Here is a 19,529-nt window from a genome sequence, read left to right on the forward strand (position 1 = left end):
CCTACAACAGTGCCCTGCCCCTCACAGCCCCTTTATCAACATTTCTTAAAGAACTGAGTCGGGACAACAGTCCACCCTGCATGGTGTGGTGGGTGAAGATACAGAGAGGGTGGGATGAGGTCACGTAGGAACCAGGGTCCCTCTGCTCACTCCCAGTCATTCAGGTCTCCACGAAGCAAAGAGCCAGCTGGGGACGGCAGCGGAGGCACACAAACTAAGCAGACCACGGAGAGGTGAGTGAGCAGTGCTGGCAGCTGCGGGGACAGTGGATTTCTAGTGGGAGAGTTTTCAGGACAAACATAGCAAGTGCTTCTGAACTCACCACATTCTGAGGGACAAACACGTTGAGATACAAGCAGTCCTCGCTGACCCCGGGAGGTGTGGGTGTTTGGGTGCCCGGCTGCCAGCAGCTGGCCCTGCAGACACAGATCACATGAGTCCTGGGAGAAACTAAGGGGACCTGCCCAGTCTCCCCTCCCAGCCCACCACCCATGGCCAGAGCCCAGGGCCCGTTCCAGAGGCCTGATGTCCCACCAGCTCTGTGGCAAAGAGGCAGCTTCAGGAAATGGCAGTGGCCAGTGGATGGAAGGAATAGCAGGGTGCCATCACTCTCTCTGGCTGCTGGCTGGTGGAGAAAAATTCTCCAGGGACAACGTGCCAACTCAGAGAGAAGGGGCTGACCCAATGGCCCTAGACGGGAGATAATGGATGGGGCTCAGGACCTGAGCCCTTCCTCCAGGTGTGCAGACCTTTCACTGGATGAGCTGTCTGACCTGCTTTCAACACCATAGCAGAATCTCGCGGTGCCAGTTTGAGCACTTCCCGGGATAGAAGCTGAGACCACATCAGGGACCATGCCGCATGGCAGCATAATAGTAATCTGCCCAAAAGGCGACTTGACTCATTACCCATGCCTCACCAGCCCTGGGCTAGCATGACCCAAGCTCTCCAATCACTTTCCACTCAAGACTGTGTGACTCGATCACCGCATCTGCCAGATGCGTATATCCTAACGTGTACGCACTCTAATGAGCGCACATTTGTTTTTTTCGTTTCCCAGGGGTGGAGCACACAATCCATGCCTTTCTGCATTATGTTCTAGCTTACGCCTCCATCATCCTTTTCCTGGAGTGTCAAGCACCTGGAGCTCATCACTCCATCTGCCCATGGGCCTGTGACCTGCTCAGCAGCCAGCCATGGGTTGGAATGGATGTGGAGGACGCAGCTGCTGAGGACAGGGCTGCGGATGCCTTTAGGAGGGAAGGCAGGTGGGAGGGGGAGAGCAGCAGTTATGGGTGCTCTTTCCACAGGCACTCGGAATATGGTTTAATTAGGAAAAAAAAATCACAATTGTTCTCCAATATGTCAAAAACAAAACAAAACAAAACAAAACAAAAAACCTCCTTGTAATATTGTCCCTATTGGGGAAAAAAATCTTTTAAAATATTTTCATTAGCTCATTTACTTTTCCTTTAATGCTAAATTTGCCAGCCCCATTAAATGCAGATGTGGCCAGGAGGCTGAGATTGGCTGCTGCGATACTGGTGCAAGTGACATATGTACGCCACCTCCAGGCTCAGCCCATAGGAACCTCCCCTGCATATTTTTCCACATCCTCTGTTTCCTAGATGCAATGTCCAGGGCAACCTCTGAAGATTTCTGCTGAAGAAGGCAGAGCTTCTATCAGCCTGGGTCCCTGAATCACTACATGGAGCAGAACACACAAGTCCCTCCATCACCAGGTGGACTTTACACGAGCAAAACAGTTAAGCCACTGATATGTAGGGGTTTCCTGCTATAGCACTTAACACTACCTTAGCTAATGCATCACCACCCCCACAGGAGAAGGCTTCTCTGGGCGCTCACCAGAATGTTCTCTTCTCAGCCCATACCTTGGCTTGCTGGCATCCCAGGAGCCTGTCCAGTCCAAGGGTCCTGGTGCCTGGAAGCGGCTTTCTTCCAGGGGTGGGGTGGCATATGGAACTCCAAGGAACTGGTCCACTTGCCTCCACAAAGTGCCCACCTGTATGGCTTGAGATCTGCCCAGCAGCCGGCCATGGGGGACAATGGTCACAGAGGGTGCAGATGCCTCAAAGCCAAGCAGAGGGATGCCTGCTGGGAAGGAAGGGGAGGGGAGAAGGGGAGGCCACAGTGAGTACTCTACTCCCTGATGTTCTGAATGTGCTCAAGCAAGAGAATAAAAACCACTTCTTTTTGTACCTTGAAAATGTCAGTAATTCATTCAGACCCCCATGGCTTAAGTCTAGTTAGTTTACAGTGTGAACAACAACAACAAAAACTATCAATAGCAAAGACAGCTGATCTTCATTAGGCCCCAAATATGTGCAAAGGGCATTGCTAATCCCTTCTGTACATGATCTCCTGGGTTCTTCCCAGTCGGATGAAAGGCAGATGCGACCCCAAGCCCACGTCCCCTACCCAGCACCCCGGGCCTTGAAGAAGAATGAGAACCATGCAGTGAACAATCTGCAGTCCTCCGAGTAGAGCCCCATCATCAAGGGCATCAATTATTTCTGTGATGAAATGTATGGATTATTCACACTAAGAAGGATGAATAAAGTATATAATTTCTTCAGTCACTTCAGCTCAGATTTTTGCCACCAAGTGAATTTGCTGCAAACTTACAAAAATAAATTGACTTCTAAACTTTTGGATTGCAGAATTGTAGCAAAGGGATTGCAGGTCTATGTTTACATTCCACTGGTGAGGAAATAGGTTAGGGGCAGAGGTGGGCATTCTGCCAGGACGACAAGGTGAGGCAGGGTTGAAAGCCGCACCTCTCTGGATCTCAACTCTGACCACGCTCCCATTCTTACAGGGTCAGGGGCCCGTTGAGAGCTTTGCCCTCTCTGCCCCTGTGGCCACAGGTGCCCTTACCTGAGAGACCCTCCTCCACACACCCAATTCCCACCTCGTCCAGAAGGTCAAGACTGTGCCTCAGGCCATCCTGCTCAGTGTCCAAAACTGCTCCCATTTCCCTGCTTGTAATACTATCTCAAGCCACATTTATCAGCTTCTCTGCAGCCCTATCTTATTTCGTCTACTACATTTTCTTTCACTCATTCGTTGGTTCAATAAACTTCTGTTGAGTCTGGGCTCAGTTCCATGTCTTCAGAGACTTGAGACAGGCCTGTGTCTGATTCCCCACTAAATTTAGGGCCTTGTTCAAAGGAAACAATAAATAAACACTCTTGAAGAGATGCACGGGGTGTGTGTGTGTGTGTGTGTGTGTGTGTGTGTGAGAAAAAGAAGTCCCTTATAATTTCTAACAGGTGTGTTTGGTCTGTTCCACTCCACTCTCAGCTATTGAAAGACAAAGCCTTTCTGCTTTCTCTGCAGCTCCTTCTATAAAAATATATATGTTGTAGTTGTGACTAAACAAGCATGGGGGAAAAAGGCAGACAGGCAGAAGTCTATCCAGTCCTTAAAAACTTGATAACATGCAGTGGTTCTCAGCTGGAAGTGATTTTTGTCTCCAAGGACATTCGACCTTGTCTGGAGACATTTTTAGTTGTCACAAGGGTGCAGGAGAGATGCTACTGGCATCTAGTGGGAGAGACCAAGGATGCTGCTAAACAGCCTACAGTAGACAGCACAGCCTTCTCACAACAAAGAATTCCCCATCCCCAAATGTCAGTGGGTTCTGAGGTTGAGAAACCCTGGTGTGATGTCTGTTCATGATTTCCAGGCCACTGAGGTAGAACCAATAGATGGTCTGAGGAGTCAAGCAGAACTGTGTTTTACATTATGGAACAGCTGCTTATTGGGAAAGCTTTGTAATCTTTCTGACCCTCAATTTTCTCACTTGTGAGATAAATAATAGCAGCTCCTACAGCACAACAATGTCGTAATAAATAGCAATACCTGTAATGTTCCAAACCCAGTGCAAATGGCAGGAGTTCAACACATGAGTAAATGAATGAATGAATGAGTGGGAGGAAGAAAGGAAAGAATAGAAAGAAGGAGGGAGGGTGGAAGCAAGGAAGGCAGGAAGAGAAAGAAAGACAGAAAAGAAGAAAAAAGAAAGGAGTGAATAAATCCTTCTCTCTTGCAGAAATATTGGAGTATAAATTAGAAGTCGAAATGGAAACTCAGGATGGAAAGAATTAGCTGTTGTTTTTATATCTGGCCTCAACACAAATCATGACTGATCTCACCCCTACAGTTCCTTCTCACAGGATTTCCTGTTACAATCATAAATGAAAGGGTCTCAGTCAAGCATTCAAGATTGTGGCTGCCGAAGTGGCAGAACCTTCTTTTGCTTTGCAGGAATGAGCCACACTTTATGAACGTGGCATCATCTGCACGCAGGAGCAAAGCCAGAAAACACAAAAGCTAAAGAATTTCGAGGGAATGCAAGTCTGCTTTCTCATGGACAGTGGTATTTAATCCTCCCTTCGGAGGCTGCCCACTAAATCCCAAACTAAATGAAATCAAACATGGGAAAAACATTAGATGTGCAGTTCTCCCTTTTAAATTCTTTTGCAGAAATGGTGGATTCTTTCCAGAATGCCCACATATTTAGGCCATGTGACTACCTGGGTTAAGAAAATTATCTATGGGCATGTACATTATTTGCAAATAAATAATGTCTACATAGACACACATGTGCATCCACCTTCTTTCGGAAGTGAGCCTTTCACATGGAGGTTTAGTCACACTGAATTAACAAAGAAACAACCTAATTTGTGTTTCAGAACTCAAACCTCAACATTAAGGAAGGCATTTCTCAGCAGCACTACTGCACAGATTAGCTACACTATTGGTGAAATGCTCTGTTAAACTCTATCTGGCTTGACTAAGTGATATAAATGTCCAGACAGAAGACACGACTTGAGACTGAACATCTAAAACTTCAGCACTGAGGAATCCAAGCATTGCTGGGTCTGGAAGACACTCTGGTAGTCTGAAGGCTTAGGTAGAGGAGGGGGCAGAAGAGGATGGTGTCAATGGCATCAAGACAGAACTGAAGGACTGTCGATGCTTTAGGACAGAGATGGGGCCAAATCCAGCTGCTACCTGGTGTTGTAAATAAAGTTTTACTGGAACACAGTCCTGACCATTAGTTTACATATTGGTTATTTCTATAAGAAATGAATGGCTGTAGAGCCTAAATATTTATCATCTGGCCCTCTACAAAGAAAATTTGTGACTCCTGCTCTTGGGGACAAGATGGCAGAGGTAGCCAAAACCTTCACAGTCGTTAAGTTTATCCAATCAACACATCTAATGGGGGAGCTGTTTCCTCAACTCCCAGTTTACAGCTCTTACCAGTTTTACTTAGGGATGAATTTATAAGCCACTCTTCCCTTGTCTGTTTCACCCCTGTATCCCCAGCACGTGACACAATGTCTGGCACATATGTTTTTAAATTGAACTCAGCCAGGAACAGCTTCTCTCCTCAAAGTGCTTATGATGTGCTCATTAGGCAGTGTGGGTTTGTGGGAGAGGATCAAATCTCAAGATAGGAGATCTGGCTGCACGTCCCCCTGTGTCATCACTAGCTGCGTGAAATCAGAGAAGTAAGTTAACTTCTCTGGGCTACAATCTCCTAATCTCTAAGATGGGGATAAAGCCCCTTTCCTGCCACCTCACAGAATTAGTGTGAGAATGAAATGAAATAAGGCATGTGAAAGAACTTTCTAAACTACAAAACTAACAAAAGTGGCCTATTTAATTATTTTACTAAGAAACTCAAAGGCCAAGATGGCTTCCATCACTCAAAGTAATAAATGAAGAAAAGTGATACATAAGTAGTTTTTCCTACCTTCCTTCAATCCACACCAGCTCAGGATAACTTTGGCCAACTTTCCCTTAAGTATCTCAAAAGCCACTTCCACCAAGTCACCACGTGCTTAAATGGTCCCTTCCAGACATACCTAGTTTATCAGGAATGGCCACAAAGGCACAGAACTGGGCTTACCTGGCTTCCGGTAGATGTGGGTGGCCTCTTCACGGAGCAGAAGTTGGCAGTTCTGGCCCTGCAGGCTATGTGTGCAGCTCTGGGTGTCAGCATAGAACACACACCTCACAGCCCCAGGTCGAGTCTGCAGAGTGGTGACGATGCAGGCCTGGTGACGGGAACATTCTGTGCAGAAGCAGGAGAAGAGTGAGGCTTGGGCCTCAGAGATGTTATGTCATTCCATGCATCCATCCATCCATCTACTCATCCATCCTTCTATCCAATCGTGCATACATGAACTATCCATCTATCCATGCATCTATTCATTCATCCATCCATCCATCTACACATCCTTCCATTCATCTATCTATTCATCCACCCACCATCCATCCATTCACTCATCCGTCCTTCCATCCAATCATGCATCCATGAGTCTATCTATCCATCCGGTCACCCATGCATCCTCCATCCATGCATCCATGAGTCTATCTATCCATCCATTCACTCATACATCCTCCATCCATGCATCCATGAGTCTATCTATCCATCCGTTCACCCATGCATCCTCCATCCATGCATCCATGAGTCTATCTATCCATCCATTCACTCATGCATCCTCACTCCATGCATCCATGAGTCTATCTATCCATCCATTCACCCATGCATCCTCCATCCATGCATCCATGAGTCTATCTATCCATCCGTTCACCCATGCATCCTCCATCCATGCATCCATGAGTCTATCTATCCATCCATTCACCCATGCATCCTCCATCCATGCATCCATGAGTCTATCTATCCATCCGTTCACCCATGCATCCTCCATCCATGCATCCATGAGTCTATCTATCCATCCATTCACCCATGCATCCTCCATCCATGCATCCATGAGTCTATCTATCCATCCGTTCACCCATGCACCCTCCATCTATGCATCCATGAGTCTATCTATCCATTTTGTTTATTTAATCAATAAATGTGCTCTTGTCATTTCCCTGCTTAAAATACCTCCATGGCTGTCCACAGGATTAAGGATTAAGTCATACCAGACAAGGTTCTCCATACTGCAGCCCTTGCCTTCCTCTTTAACCTTGTCTCCTTCTGCCTCCCTCCATTGTCTCCCAAGCCAGCATCATACCCACCATGTTCTACCAAGGGCCATATCCTTTCCCATGTATGCCAGGTACTGCACTAGACAATTTAAACTATTTCATGGTATTCAATACTAAGAATAGCTCTGAAATAGTGCTGCTTCATTTGATTGGACAAAGTGTGCACGGCTTAAAGGCCCTATTCATAGCCCAGTCTCTGTGAATGGCACCACGCAGAATGTGCAGTGCACAACTTGTACATCTGTGCATGGTGGCCCAGTCTGTAAGGTACACAGGTCTTTGTGCTCATTATTTTCTAACCTTGTAAGGGAGAAGATTCACGGAATTCATGGAATCTTAGAGAGGTTCAGAATCTTGGAGGGGTGTGAATGTTATCTGATGCCAGCCTCTTTCAGAAGTTGAAAATCTTTGTAGAACATTCCTATCAAGTGGTCACTAGCTTTTGTTTAAATAACACCAATGACTGGAAACTCTCTAAAAGAATTATGCATTTATGGACAGCTTTGCCTATTAGAAAGTTCTTTAAATTGCACTGAAAAATGTCTATTTAAGTTTGAGTTTTACCTACAGTTCTTAGCTTTGCCCCATGAGCATCTTTCTTTCTTTCTGGCCAGAACAAATGTATCTCCTCACCATATGGCCCACGTGTTATCTGAGGATGACTGTCAGAGCATCCATGTATTTCTTCTGCCTCAGACTAACTTGCTAGATTCTTCTGATCTTCCTCTGACCTATTTTAATGTCCTTCATGTGCTGGCTAGCTTATCCTCTTGGAGACCTTGACTATGGGCTGTCCTGTGGGGAATGAGGACAGCCCACCCAGGTCTTCTTTCCCAGGTTAATTCCTTCCTGCCAGGCACCCCAGGTTACCCTGGGGTCTCATGGGGTTTCTGAGGTCAGAATCTTAAGCAGCACTTGTGTGAGGCCCTGTCCCACCTATCTGGAGGATGGAAATTCTCTTACCCAACAAGCATAGGTCTCGGGCAGCAGAGAAGTTGCTAGTGGCAGCAGTGCTGACATGGGCAACATCAAATTTCCTGATAGATGAATCGACAACTACTGAAGAGAGGGCCAGGGACTGCCATGAGTCCAGAGAGACTAGGAGAGAAAGCAGGGGACAGTCATATACTTTTATCATCTAGTGCATAATGAAGACAGTGGAGCACTACCCAATGTCCCCAAAGGCAGCCCCTGGGGCATCCTTCTCATGATCTTCACTCTCCAGTGATCTTATAAGTTTTCTATGAGCCAATCTCTGTGATCGAGCCTAGGAATATAAGGGTGAAAAATAAGACAAAACAAACAACAAAAAAGCATGGCTGTTACTATTAAGCAGCTCATAGAATGGGAGAGAATTTGAGAAGACAGGAAACATTGTAATGCAGCTGCTACCAAGCAGTGGTTGGAATAATACTAGGTAATAAGGATAGCAGCCTTAGCAGGTTTACCATGCGGTACTGTGCTTAGGTCTTCATAGACACTGCATCCTTTAATCCTCCCAGGCCCATTGCTCTCTTTAGTGGACACTGTGGTGTGCTGTCCAGGACCCCCTCAGGACCAAGGCTCTCATTTCCCTAACTGGTGGGAAGTTGGTGACTGGTGGCCTCCAACTGAGTCCCTCTCCAGAAATTGCCCTTGGTTTAAGAGAGCTGCCTCCTCTCCCCAGGGATAGCCTGAACCTGAAAACCAGTCTATGTGGTAGACAAAGGCCCGGTGCCCTGGCCCTAAGATAGGACCTCTCTGAAGAGTCAGCCCAGTTTCAGGGCTCACGGGGGGATCAGTGGGGCCATCGTCTGATTTGCATGGAAGCTCTTCTTCCTTGGCCACACTTGCTCCTCTCTTCCCTACAGGCGCTGATCCCCTGGGTGCTCTGCACTGAACTTCCAGCATAAGAATCTGCATCTCAGAGTCCACTTCCTGGAAAACCCCATCTAAGACATCCTCTTTCAAAGATGAAGAAAATGAGGCACGGAGAGGTTAAAGTGACTTGCCTGAGCACACCCTTCCTAAGAGGATGAACGAGATTGAAGCTGGTTCTTTGTACCTATGGAGATGTGCCCTTTGATTGCTCACCGGTGCTGCCTCCCCAGTCATGTACATAAGACACGGCTGTCCCAGCACAAGGGCAGGAGACACAGGTGTAGCAGGCAGAGAGATGGCTTGGGCAGAGGTGAGGGTCTAGTGGAACTCATCTCATTTGGTGCAAAGGCCATGGCCAGAGCCAGGCCATGTGTCCCTGTGAGGACAGGGAATCCTCAACAGTAAGCTTAAGGTTCCACTATAAAGAAAGGACTGTGAGTCGGGTCAATGGGTGTATTAGACTGTCCACAAATTACATTAAAGGGGCTAAAATGCTGCCTCCCAATACAGGCTTCCACGGTCACTTAGGAGCTCTGGTTCTAGAGAGATGTTCAGTGGAGACATGACTGATAGTTAATGGAGAAAATCCCTTTCTTCTTTCTTTCTCTCTTTCTTTTCTTCCTTTTGCTTTTGTCTTTTTCCCCCATAAGATTACAATAGTTTATCCTTTTAATAAATATTTGTCAGCATTTACTTTGTGCTAGCAGGACACTTACGGTTTACAAAGCCTGTTCACTTCATCACCACACTGATCCCCACAGCACCCCACATGAGGGGTGGGGGAGGGGCCCTAAGTGCCCCCTTCACAAATCAGGAGTCCAAAGCTCAGAAAGGTTGTGTGACTTTATCAAAAACTGGGCTCTGCAAAGTGATCAAGTCAGAGCAGAATCAGATCCCTTGGCTCTAAATCAACACTCTTTCCATTCCCTCTGAGTTTCCTAGGTAGCTGAGCATTCTTTCCAGAACATCTCCAGGTATGAAAGGATCTTTGCCTTTGATAGCACTGTGCTCTTAGCTATATGGCGAAGCTTGTAATTGTTATCTCAAACCTGTCTTTGACATCCTGACATATCTTAGTTGGCTCAGGCTGCTGTAACAGAATACCATAGCCTGGGCAGCTTAAATAATAAGTATTTATTTCTCACACTTCTGGAGGCTGGAAGTTGGAAATCAGGGTGCCAGCATGGATTCTGGTTTACACATGGCTACTTTCTTGCCATACCTTCACATGGCAGGGAGAAGAGAGTGAAAAAGCACCCTGTCTCTTGTCTATTCTTAGAAGGGCATTAATCTCATCATGAAGGCTATACCCTCATGGTCTAATTACCTCCCAAAGCCACCAACTCTTATACCATCCTACTGGGGGTTGGTCTTTCAAGAAATAAATTTGAAGGGCACATAAGCATGCATTTCATAACATGCCACCACTTTTTTTTTCTTAAGAAAAAAAGAAAAAAGAGAAAGAAAAGATTCATTCAGACTTGTTGCCAAATAATGTAAGCAGATTTCACCCGAGCTCAGCTAGAGGAGGACGACCCCCCATACTCTGTCCTGGAGCCCTGGGCATCACCAGCTCAACTTAAGAGTTCTCCCCATGTTGCTACTTTTATGGTCAATACAAGTGGCATTTTCACAGCATGATCAAACTGAGCTGCGTATTTTTAGATGGTGAGTACACTGCAATTTTAGAGAAGAGTTATGATGGGGTTTCAGGACCAAAGTTTCTAATTATGGCCTTAAAATGGAAGTGTTTGTCCCACTCCATGTTTAGGCTGATGTCTGGAGAAAGTGCTATAATTGAAAAGTGAATTTATTTCCAAAGTGAAATCCAGCTCATCTGTTGCCATTCCAGGGTCTGGAGCCAAGTCCCTGCCGTGCCACCTGCACAAACCCCTGGATGAGGCATTGCTGTTATGCAGAATCCAACACCTGGGTGTGCATGTGCATCTCACAAACACTGTAAGAGCAAACTCTTTGAAAGCATGATGAAACATGAAAGCTTGGGGGCCTTGGTAGCATTTTGTGAGAGTTTACTATCTGCCAGGAACATGCAATACCATTGCATTAGTACACACAATAACCCATGAGGCTGGCACTGGTACTGTCCGTGCTTTACAGACAAGGACACAGGCGATCCAGTAACACACCCTTTTGCTTAGCCAGGTGGCTCAGCCAGTATCAGCTTAGCCAATGAAGCAGTGGTGCTGGGGCTAGAGCCGAGCTTCCTCAGGTACAGACCCAGAGTTCACTATACTGCTGACCTCCTCTCCAGGTGAACAAGGTGGGAGCAGCTTTCAGGTTTACCCAATGGGGGAGTCCTGTGCTAAAAAGCAGACACTATGGTTTATTAATTCATTTTCACATTGTTTTTTTCCTTTCTTTCTAAAAATAGTTTATAGATTGCAATACCAGTGTCATTTATTAAAAAATAAATCTGAACTACATATTTATCATATATTAATCACTTATATGTAAGTGAATTTGTTTTGGTGAGTATCTCTTCTTTTTCATTCATTTCTTTGTAAATGTTGGCTCCAACCCCACACTCTTAAACTATAGTCACTTTATAATGTATTTTATCATATAATAGTAAAAGTCTTCCCACATTATTTTGCTTTTTAAAATATCTTCTTGACCATTCTTTTGGATGAAATTTAGAACTATTTTGTCAAACTTCAAGGAAGCTCCTTTGGGAGACAACCTGCAGAATGGGAGAAAATACTTGCAAACTATTCATCTGACAAAGAATCAATATCTAAAATATGCAAGGAACTCAAACAACTCAACAGCAAAAAACAAATAATCATATTTAAAAATGGGCAAATGATCTGAATAGACATTTCTCAAAAAAGACTACAAATGGCCAACGTATATATGAAAAACTTCTCAGCATCACTAATCATCAGGGAAATGCAAATCAAAATTACAATGAGATATCACCTCACTACAGTTAGAATGGCTATTATTAAAAAAAAAGACAAAAAATAACAAATGCTGGCAAGGAGGTAGAGAAAGGGGGACCCTCCTACATTGTTCATGAGACTGTAAATTAGTGCAACCACTGTGGAAAACAGTGTGGAGGTTCCTTAAACAACTAAAAATAGAACTACAGTGTGATTCAGCAATCCCACTACTAGGCATTCATCCAAAGGAAAGGAAGTCAGTATGTCAAAGAGACATCTGCACCCCCACGTCTATTGCAGCGCTACTCACAATAGCCAAGATGTGGGATCAACCCAAGTGTCAGTCACCAAACAAATGTACAAAGAAAATGTGGCACATATACACAACGAAATACTATTTAGCAATAAAAAAGAACAAACTCCTATCATTTGTAGCAGCATAAATGAGCCTGGAAGACATTAGTTAAGTGAAATAAGCCAGACACATAAAGATAAATACCTCATTTTCTCACTCATGCATGAGAGCTAAAGAAGTTGATATCATAGAAGTAGAGAGTAGAATAGTGGTTACTAGAAACTGGGAAGGGGAGAGGAGAGGGGGGATACGGAGAGATTGGTCAACAGGTACAAAATTACAATGACAGGAGGAATAAGTTCTAGGGTCTATAGCACTGCTGGGTGACTACAACTAATAACTTATTGTACATTTTCACATAGCTAGAAGAGAGGATTTCAAATATGCCCAACACACACAAAAAATGATAAATATTTGAGGTGATGAATACGCTGATGACCCTGATTTGATCATTACACATTGTATACACGTGCCTAATTATCACACTGCACTCCGTAAATAAATAAATAAATCGATAAATAAATAAATAAGCTCCTTTGGGTTATTACTTGGAATAAACATTATTTTTTTAAATTTGAATTTTATTATACTTAATATTTGATGTAATTAAGGATAGAATAGATTTTTTTTCCCCATTTTTCAAAATGGTAATTGCTGGCATAAAGAAAAGCTACTTATTTTTGCATTTGTATTTTCCAACAGGACACCCGTTGAACGTATCATCAATGTAACTCACTGATATGGGTGAAAATCAGGCTCTTTGCTGTGTGGCTGCTTTGAAAACAGGACAAAACTGTGTTCCAGATCTAGCAATGGCAGGCTTCAGTGGAGCTCTGGTTTATGAATCTTCTCTATTAACTAATTCAGTCATGTGCTTGTTCTTTCGTTCACCTTTTCACTCAACAACTATTTATTGGCTCCCTACAGTCTGGGGACTACACCTGACAGTAAAAGGTGACAGCCTGGAAAAACTGGCTAATTAGCCAAAAATTCAGGATTGTTTCATCCATCCATCAGCAGTACTCAAACTTTGGTGTGAGTCAGAATCACTTGAGGAACGTGATAGAAATTCCAAAGTCCAGTCTCTGCCCTTCTTTAAGAGCCGGGGCCTCTGTGTTCTTTATTAACTTGCCTGGTGATTCTGACACACACCCAAGCCTTACACAATATTTAAACTATTTCTTTGGGTTGTTTTGTTTTATTGGCTGTAACTGCTTGAGAAACAACTTAGGTAGGTGCAAAGAGACAGTTCTGGGTTTAAAACCTCACTTGTCTGATACTTTGTGTTCTTGGGCAAGTTCCTTAGCTACTGTGAGAAACTCTCCTCTTAAAATTCATGTCTTTGTGTGAGGCATTGCCTTTGCTAAGGATCGCTTATAAACATAATGTCCCTGAGCAAATGATACATTGACCATTGTCATCATATTAGATCATTGGCTCTTTTGCTCTGAGCCGCTTGGAGTCAAGCCTCAGGAAACTACCCTTTTTCCCCCAGAGCGGGGAGAAGACAGAGCACAGGAGGGTGAGGTGACCAGAGAGGGAGACAGGACGGGTTGGCTCCTCCAAAATGACTGTCCTACCTGGTGATGCCCCTCAGCGCCCACTGCCACTCTCTCTAGTTGTGCTGGACAGCATGGCCCTCTGGGAACCTCCCCAGGAGCTGCCGCTGCTTTGAACAGAATGCAGGGGCTGATGAGTTTGTGCCTTAACTTTGCCAGAAACTAGGGAACAGGTCGAACACACCCAGCAGCTGAAACTCATGATTGGCTGTGAGTGTACGTCCTAAATGAGACGTGCACGGTTAAGGAGCAGGACTGCCTGCTTTACCCTGGCGCCTCCACTTAACAGTGATGTGAATTTCAGTGAACCACTTCTCCTCCCCGAGACTCAGTTTCTTAATCTGTAAGATGGGGTTGTAATCAGGAATGAATAAATGACTATATGTGAACTGCTCAGAACAGAGCTGTCACAGGGGAAATATTCAGCCCATGCAGACCCTCATCATCTCTGGGTCAAGCTGCTGGGATCTTGCTGCAGTTAGGTTACCATCTTTTCAAAATGATGAGGGTCTGAGCCTGGACTGGTGTACTGGGGGACACTCTCTAAATGGCACAGGAGCTTGAACCTGTCGGTGATGTCCACCACCGTACATCTCACTCCTGACTCTACCCGACCCCTCTTCCCCTTGCCCCACCCCCAGCCTTGCCCCAGGGCACCTCACCTCCCATCCTCTGGCCCTGTGACTTCCAGGTCACTAGCACAGTGGGACGAGGCAGAATGCCTGTCCATGCCACTCTCAGTTTTCACAGGAGACCTGCTGCTGAATTGCAGTAATATTTATAAATAGCAGCTTCGAGGTTTTACAACCTCAGCACGTCCCAAAATGAGCCCATTGCTGAACCCTCAATCCCACTCTTCACTCCCACACCGTGTTCTTTTTGTCCTCAGGGAATATTTCCCCCACCCACCATCGTCTAGTCCAGAAACGCCATCATCCTCGTCACCCGTTCCTGCCGCAGCTGCCTTCTCAGCCCCTCGGGGGACTGTGCTTTCTTTTCCACCTGGTTCTGGCCTCACTGATTTCTCTCCAGTTACTGCCACAGACTGCACATGGGCCTCTCTGTCGCTGGTCTCGCCCCTGCTCCAGCCATTCTCACGCTGCTGCGGGGTGACCATTCTAAAACACAAAGTCCTTCCGGAGTACCTGTGGTCGGCAGAGCCCATCCACTGAGGTCTCCAGCTGCATTACAACCCTCCTACTTTCACGGGGTGGGCCTGGGTGCCTCCTACTGTCATCGACTCATCAATCACATAAGAAGTAGAAACAGAGATTGATTTACTATGTAATTTGAGTTACTTATGCTAACTCACATCGATCCTCCTTAACAACAGATGGAGACACCAAGGCACTTGTAGGCAAAGTCACAGGGTACTCTCCAAGATCACAGAAGCATCTCCCAAGGTCATAGAGGCACTTGCCAGGATCAGAGAGGCACCCCCAAGGTTACAGAGTCACCGCCCACCCCAAGGTCACAGAGCAGAGCCCAGGCTCAGATCCACTACCATGGTGCACGGACTGTGCTCTTTTCACCCTGCCCTGCTGTGACCTGGGACCTCTTCAATGACTTAGTGAAAGGTCAGCCCTCCCTCCAGCAGCAAATAAACCCCTTCTCAGTCTTTGACCCTGAACAATATTGCAGTGGTTCAGAGTCTTGGTGACTCTTTCACTGAGTATGAAATAGTTCACCAGGAGGTCCTAAGACTACGGAGGAGAATACGCCCCTAGAGATAAGAGGACTTTTGCATTAGCAGAGGGAAACTGTGGCCTTGAAGGGAAGAGAGACGCCCCAGTGTCACATAGCCCCTTGAATATGACCAGATAGACTAGCAACAAGTACTACCATCTACTGGACAGGCATGAAGTGCTCGAGAATTCATTAAAGGCTGTCTGATTCCATCTTACGATACTCTACTGAGATGGACAATAATATCCCTATTTCATAGAATAGGAAACGCTCAGAGAGGGCCAGTGTCTTGCCCAAGAGCATACAGGTCAAAGGCAGCATACGAGGATTTGAACCCAGGAGAGCATGCATTATACCCCACCACAAACCAGAGTTGCTGAGGGGGAACGGGTGGTGGAAAGGAAGGATGGGGGGCAGCAAAGAAGCTGGTGGCAAGGAGGGGGCAGCCTGGGCCCCTCCACCACTCTGGGCAGCATGGCCTGCAGCTCAGCATAGCCTCTAGTGACAGAGGTTCTGCTACTCCGTTCTGGAACGCATTGTAGCCTCTTTTTTTTTAAAAAAAATGTTTTTTATTGTTGACAAATTATAGTTGTACATATTTATGGGGTACGATGTGATGTTATGATATATCTATACAATGTGGAGGAATAAGCATTTTGAGATCTATTGCACGGCATGGTGACTATAGTTAGTAATAATGTATTGTATATTTCAAAATTGCTAAGAAAGTAAATTTCAAGTGTTCTAACCACGAAAAATGATAAGTATTTGAGATGATGGATATATTAATTAGCTTGATTTAACCATTCTACAACGTATTCCCCCTTTGCTGAGTGCCTTTTTGAACGTAAATTTAAAAAAGGAAAGGAAAAAAAGCTAGACTAGAATATATTAGAAATTTTCCATTGATATATAGAGGACAATTTTTAATTCCTTCCTTTCTTCTCTCCTTTTTTCTCTCCTTCCTTCTTTTCCAGACATCAGGTAAAGAAGGAAATGTTTGATTTCAAATTTTAGAGTATTTTCAACTGTTAAAAATTGCCAAAAAAAAAAAAATATTACACATTACCACAGACCATGTTAATATGGTAGGAAGAAGTCTGTCATTCACTGGCCAGGTGACCAAAGGTAAACTGTTCTGGCCCTCACATTTCTCATTTGGCACATTAAGGGAAAGTACCCGTCAGCATTTTTATATCAAGTCAAAGTGCAGAAATGTCAAACCAGGGGCCGGCCCTGTGGCTCACTCCGGAGAGTGCGGCGCTGGTAGCACTGAGGCCACGGGTTCGGATCCTATATGGGGGTGGCTGGTGTGCTCACTGGCTGAGCGTGGTGCAGGCAACACCAGGCCAAGGGTTGCGATCCCCTTACCAGTCAAAATACAAACAAACAAAAAAACCCCAAACAAACAAACAAGAAATGTCAAACCAGTAGCAAATGCCTGACACTCACTCCAACATTCGAATGATTGCAGACCCATTTTGTAAAATGAAAAGATATTATGATTTTCCTAAGAATCACCAAGAATAAAAACGATGAGTAGAAGCTCAAAGGCATCCAGAAGCATACAGGATCCTCACTATTTTTCTTGCGATCAGAACTGAAAAAATTCCTTTCAGCTCCTTAGCACTTATCAAAGTGATGGGTCCTGAACGTTGGAAAAGCTGGAGGAAATGTTGGAGGTGGTTTTCATGCCTGCGCAGCCTGGCTGGGGTGAACAGCAACAGGTTGAAGCTTTTCAGCAGGAAAAGCTTTTCAGGCCCCAGCAAACCTTTGCAGACCCCGGGACAATCAGAACAGAATAGATTTCATGCTGCTTTCTCAGGCTGTATGGCCACAGTGCGCTCATTGGAGAGGAGAGCCCCGCTGCTATTCACACCTGTTCACATCTGTTCCTGCCTGTTCACACCCGTTCACATCCGTTCACGCCTGCCCATCATCATCGGGCAGGACCAACACTCAGACATCCTGGTTTCCCACCACAGATCACCTTTCAAATGAGAGTCACATCATACTGGGCTATTTTTGCCCTTGATAGCATTCATGAAAAAGCAGATATTCTTTTGATAACAAACAGAAAAGAAGAAAAAAAAAAGACACCCTTGTTATTTCATGATCATTTGAAAGATGAAAATGGGACCAGAGCCTCCTGTTGGTTAGCCTTTCTCCAGGAACAAATGCCTTACGTGTGCAGCAGACACTACTGGAGCCTCTGTTAACATATACGACACCAGTAAAATACACAGACATGTTCACCTCTATTCAACCTCCAAACACCTATTTTGAGCTCTCAAGTGAGCATGCTTTCACCTTTAACTCTGTATCTCAGTGCTTAGCAGAGGGGTGACAGTAAGTGCCACGGGTTAAATCGTGTCCTTCTAACCCTCATTTGTTAAAGCCTCACCCTCAGCAGCCCAAGATGTAACTTTATTTGGGGACAGGGACTTTACAGAGGTAATCAAGTTAAAATGAGGTCATTAGGGTGGACCCTAATCCTATATGACTGGTGTCCTTACTGAAAGGGAAAATTTGGACACAGTCACATGCCCTGAGGGAAGACCATGTGAAAAGGTGCCAGAAGAAGACGCTTGCTGAAAGCCAAGGGGAGAGGCCTGGAACAGACCCTCTCCTCAGGGCCTCAGAAGGAACCAACCCTATCTACACCTTGATTGTGGACTTCCAGCCCCCAGCACTGTGAGGACACAATGTCTTTCTGCGGTACTTTGCCATGGCAGCCCTCGCCAAATCGTCCAGGGAGCAAGTACACAGCCGCAACATCCATTCGTGAACTCGCAGAACCTGCTCTGCCCAGTGATGCTCTTCGGTATAAAAATGCTAACTATAATGAGAGACTTCCTATCAAGTAAAATGCTGCATGTTAAGAAGGCTAATGGTTATGAAACATCTCCTCTGTGCTAGATACAATGCGATGTGCTACATGGGACATTTCATTTGATCCACACACAGCTGTCCAACAGGGCTTTTTGGTTACCTCTGGTCTAAGAGGTGGCACTGCACATTATAAGGAGAGACCACTCTGGGGCACTTTTCCAGGCCCAATCCCATCTCTACCTCCTGCAGCTCTGTGACTCCAGGTAAATTTTACTGTCTCAATTATTGTCACTTTGTTGTGGCACTGCACATTATAAGGAGAGACCACTCTGGGGCACTTTTCCAGGCCCAATCCCATTTCTACCTCCTGCAGCTCTGTGACTCCAGGTAAATTTTACTGTCTCAATTATTGTCACTTTGTTTTAATCTGTAAATAAGAATAGTCATATTACCCATATCACAGAGCAGAGCTTCTCATATGGTAAGGGTCATAGTTTGCTATTGATCCTTCTGTCCTGTGGGGGGCAGGGGTGGAGGAAGCTAGGGCTCCCCTCATCCCATCCGGTTACCCCAAAGAGCCATGAAGAGGCCATCACCTCCGATGTGTCCCACAGCACAATAAGTCGGCGATATATAGGGTAAAGGCTGAATAGAGCCATTCCTGCAAACTTCTTGGAGCAGAAATGTTCAGTAACATTTGTTAAAAATTTCACCTCCTGTGTGTCTGCCTCCAGAGCTGGAGCTCTTACCATCGTGCTGTGTTGTTGAATGCATGGGGGCATGCTTGCTGTCACCTGCAAAACAGGGCATTTTCAACCCAATTGTGAATATTAACAGTACTGTTTTATTGTTGCTACCCCTTTCCATTTCCTGGAAAGAAATGCCTACATGTCAAAATTGTCACACTGGGGGTGCAGCTCTGGTCGTGTTGCCCAGGAGGGCCAGAAAAGACCCACTTAGATGATCCAGGGACTTGGAAGGTAGGACAGAAAAGATGATGACTCTTCAGGCTAGGACAGGAGGCAGCAGGATTTTTCTGTTAAGAGCCAGGTAGTAGTAAATTGTTCAGGCCTCACCAGCCACATTCCTTCTGCTGCATATCTTCTGGTAATTTTACACCCCTTTAAAAACGCCACAGGCCCATTCTTAGCTCATGGGCTGTTGTAAGGTAAATGCGGGACATAGGCCTACCCACCCACCCCGTGCATACCAGAGTTCCCCCACCCCTGGGAAAGTTTACCCAAGGAAAGGCACGTCTCCTTTAAGACAAATGGAAGACAGTAGAAAGCAGGAGCCCCC

The 19,529-nt window shown here is 45.4% G+C and overlaps 1 protein-coding gene across 1 annotated transcript in view; it reads right to left on the reverse strand.

Moving 5' to 3' along the window:
- Window positions 1–19,529, reverse strand: part of TG (thyroglobulin) — a 254,111-nt gene that overhangs the window by 108,339 nt on the left and 126,243 nt on the right. The window contains exons 36-39 of the mRNA XM_008570298.1: window positions 7,999–8,133; window positions 5,945–6,109; window positions 1,893–2,112; window positions 323–416 (exon numbers count right to left, since the gene is read on the reverse strand). Coding sequence (XP_008568520.1) covers window positions 323–416; window positions 1,893–2,112; window positions 5,945–6,109; window positions 7,999–8,133 — 614 coding nt within the window. The remainder of the gene's footprint in view (window positions 1–322; window positions 417–1,892; window positions 2,113–5,944; window positions 6,110–7,998; window positions 8,134–19,529) is intronic.

Source organism: Galeopterus variegatus, unplaced genomic scaffold (assembly GCF_000696425.1).
Source record: "Galeopterus variegatus unplaced genomic scaffold, G_variegatus-3.0.2 Scaffold589, whole genome shotgun sequence".
In the NCBI taxonomy this organism is placed as follows: Eukaryota; Metazoa; Chordata; class Mammalia; order Dermoptera; family Cynocephalidae; genus Galeopterus; species Galeopterus variegatus.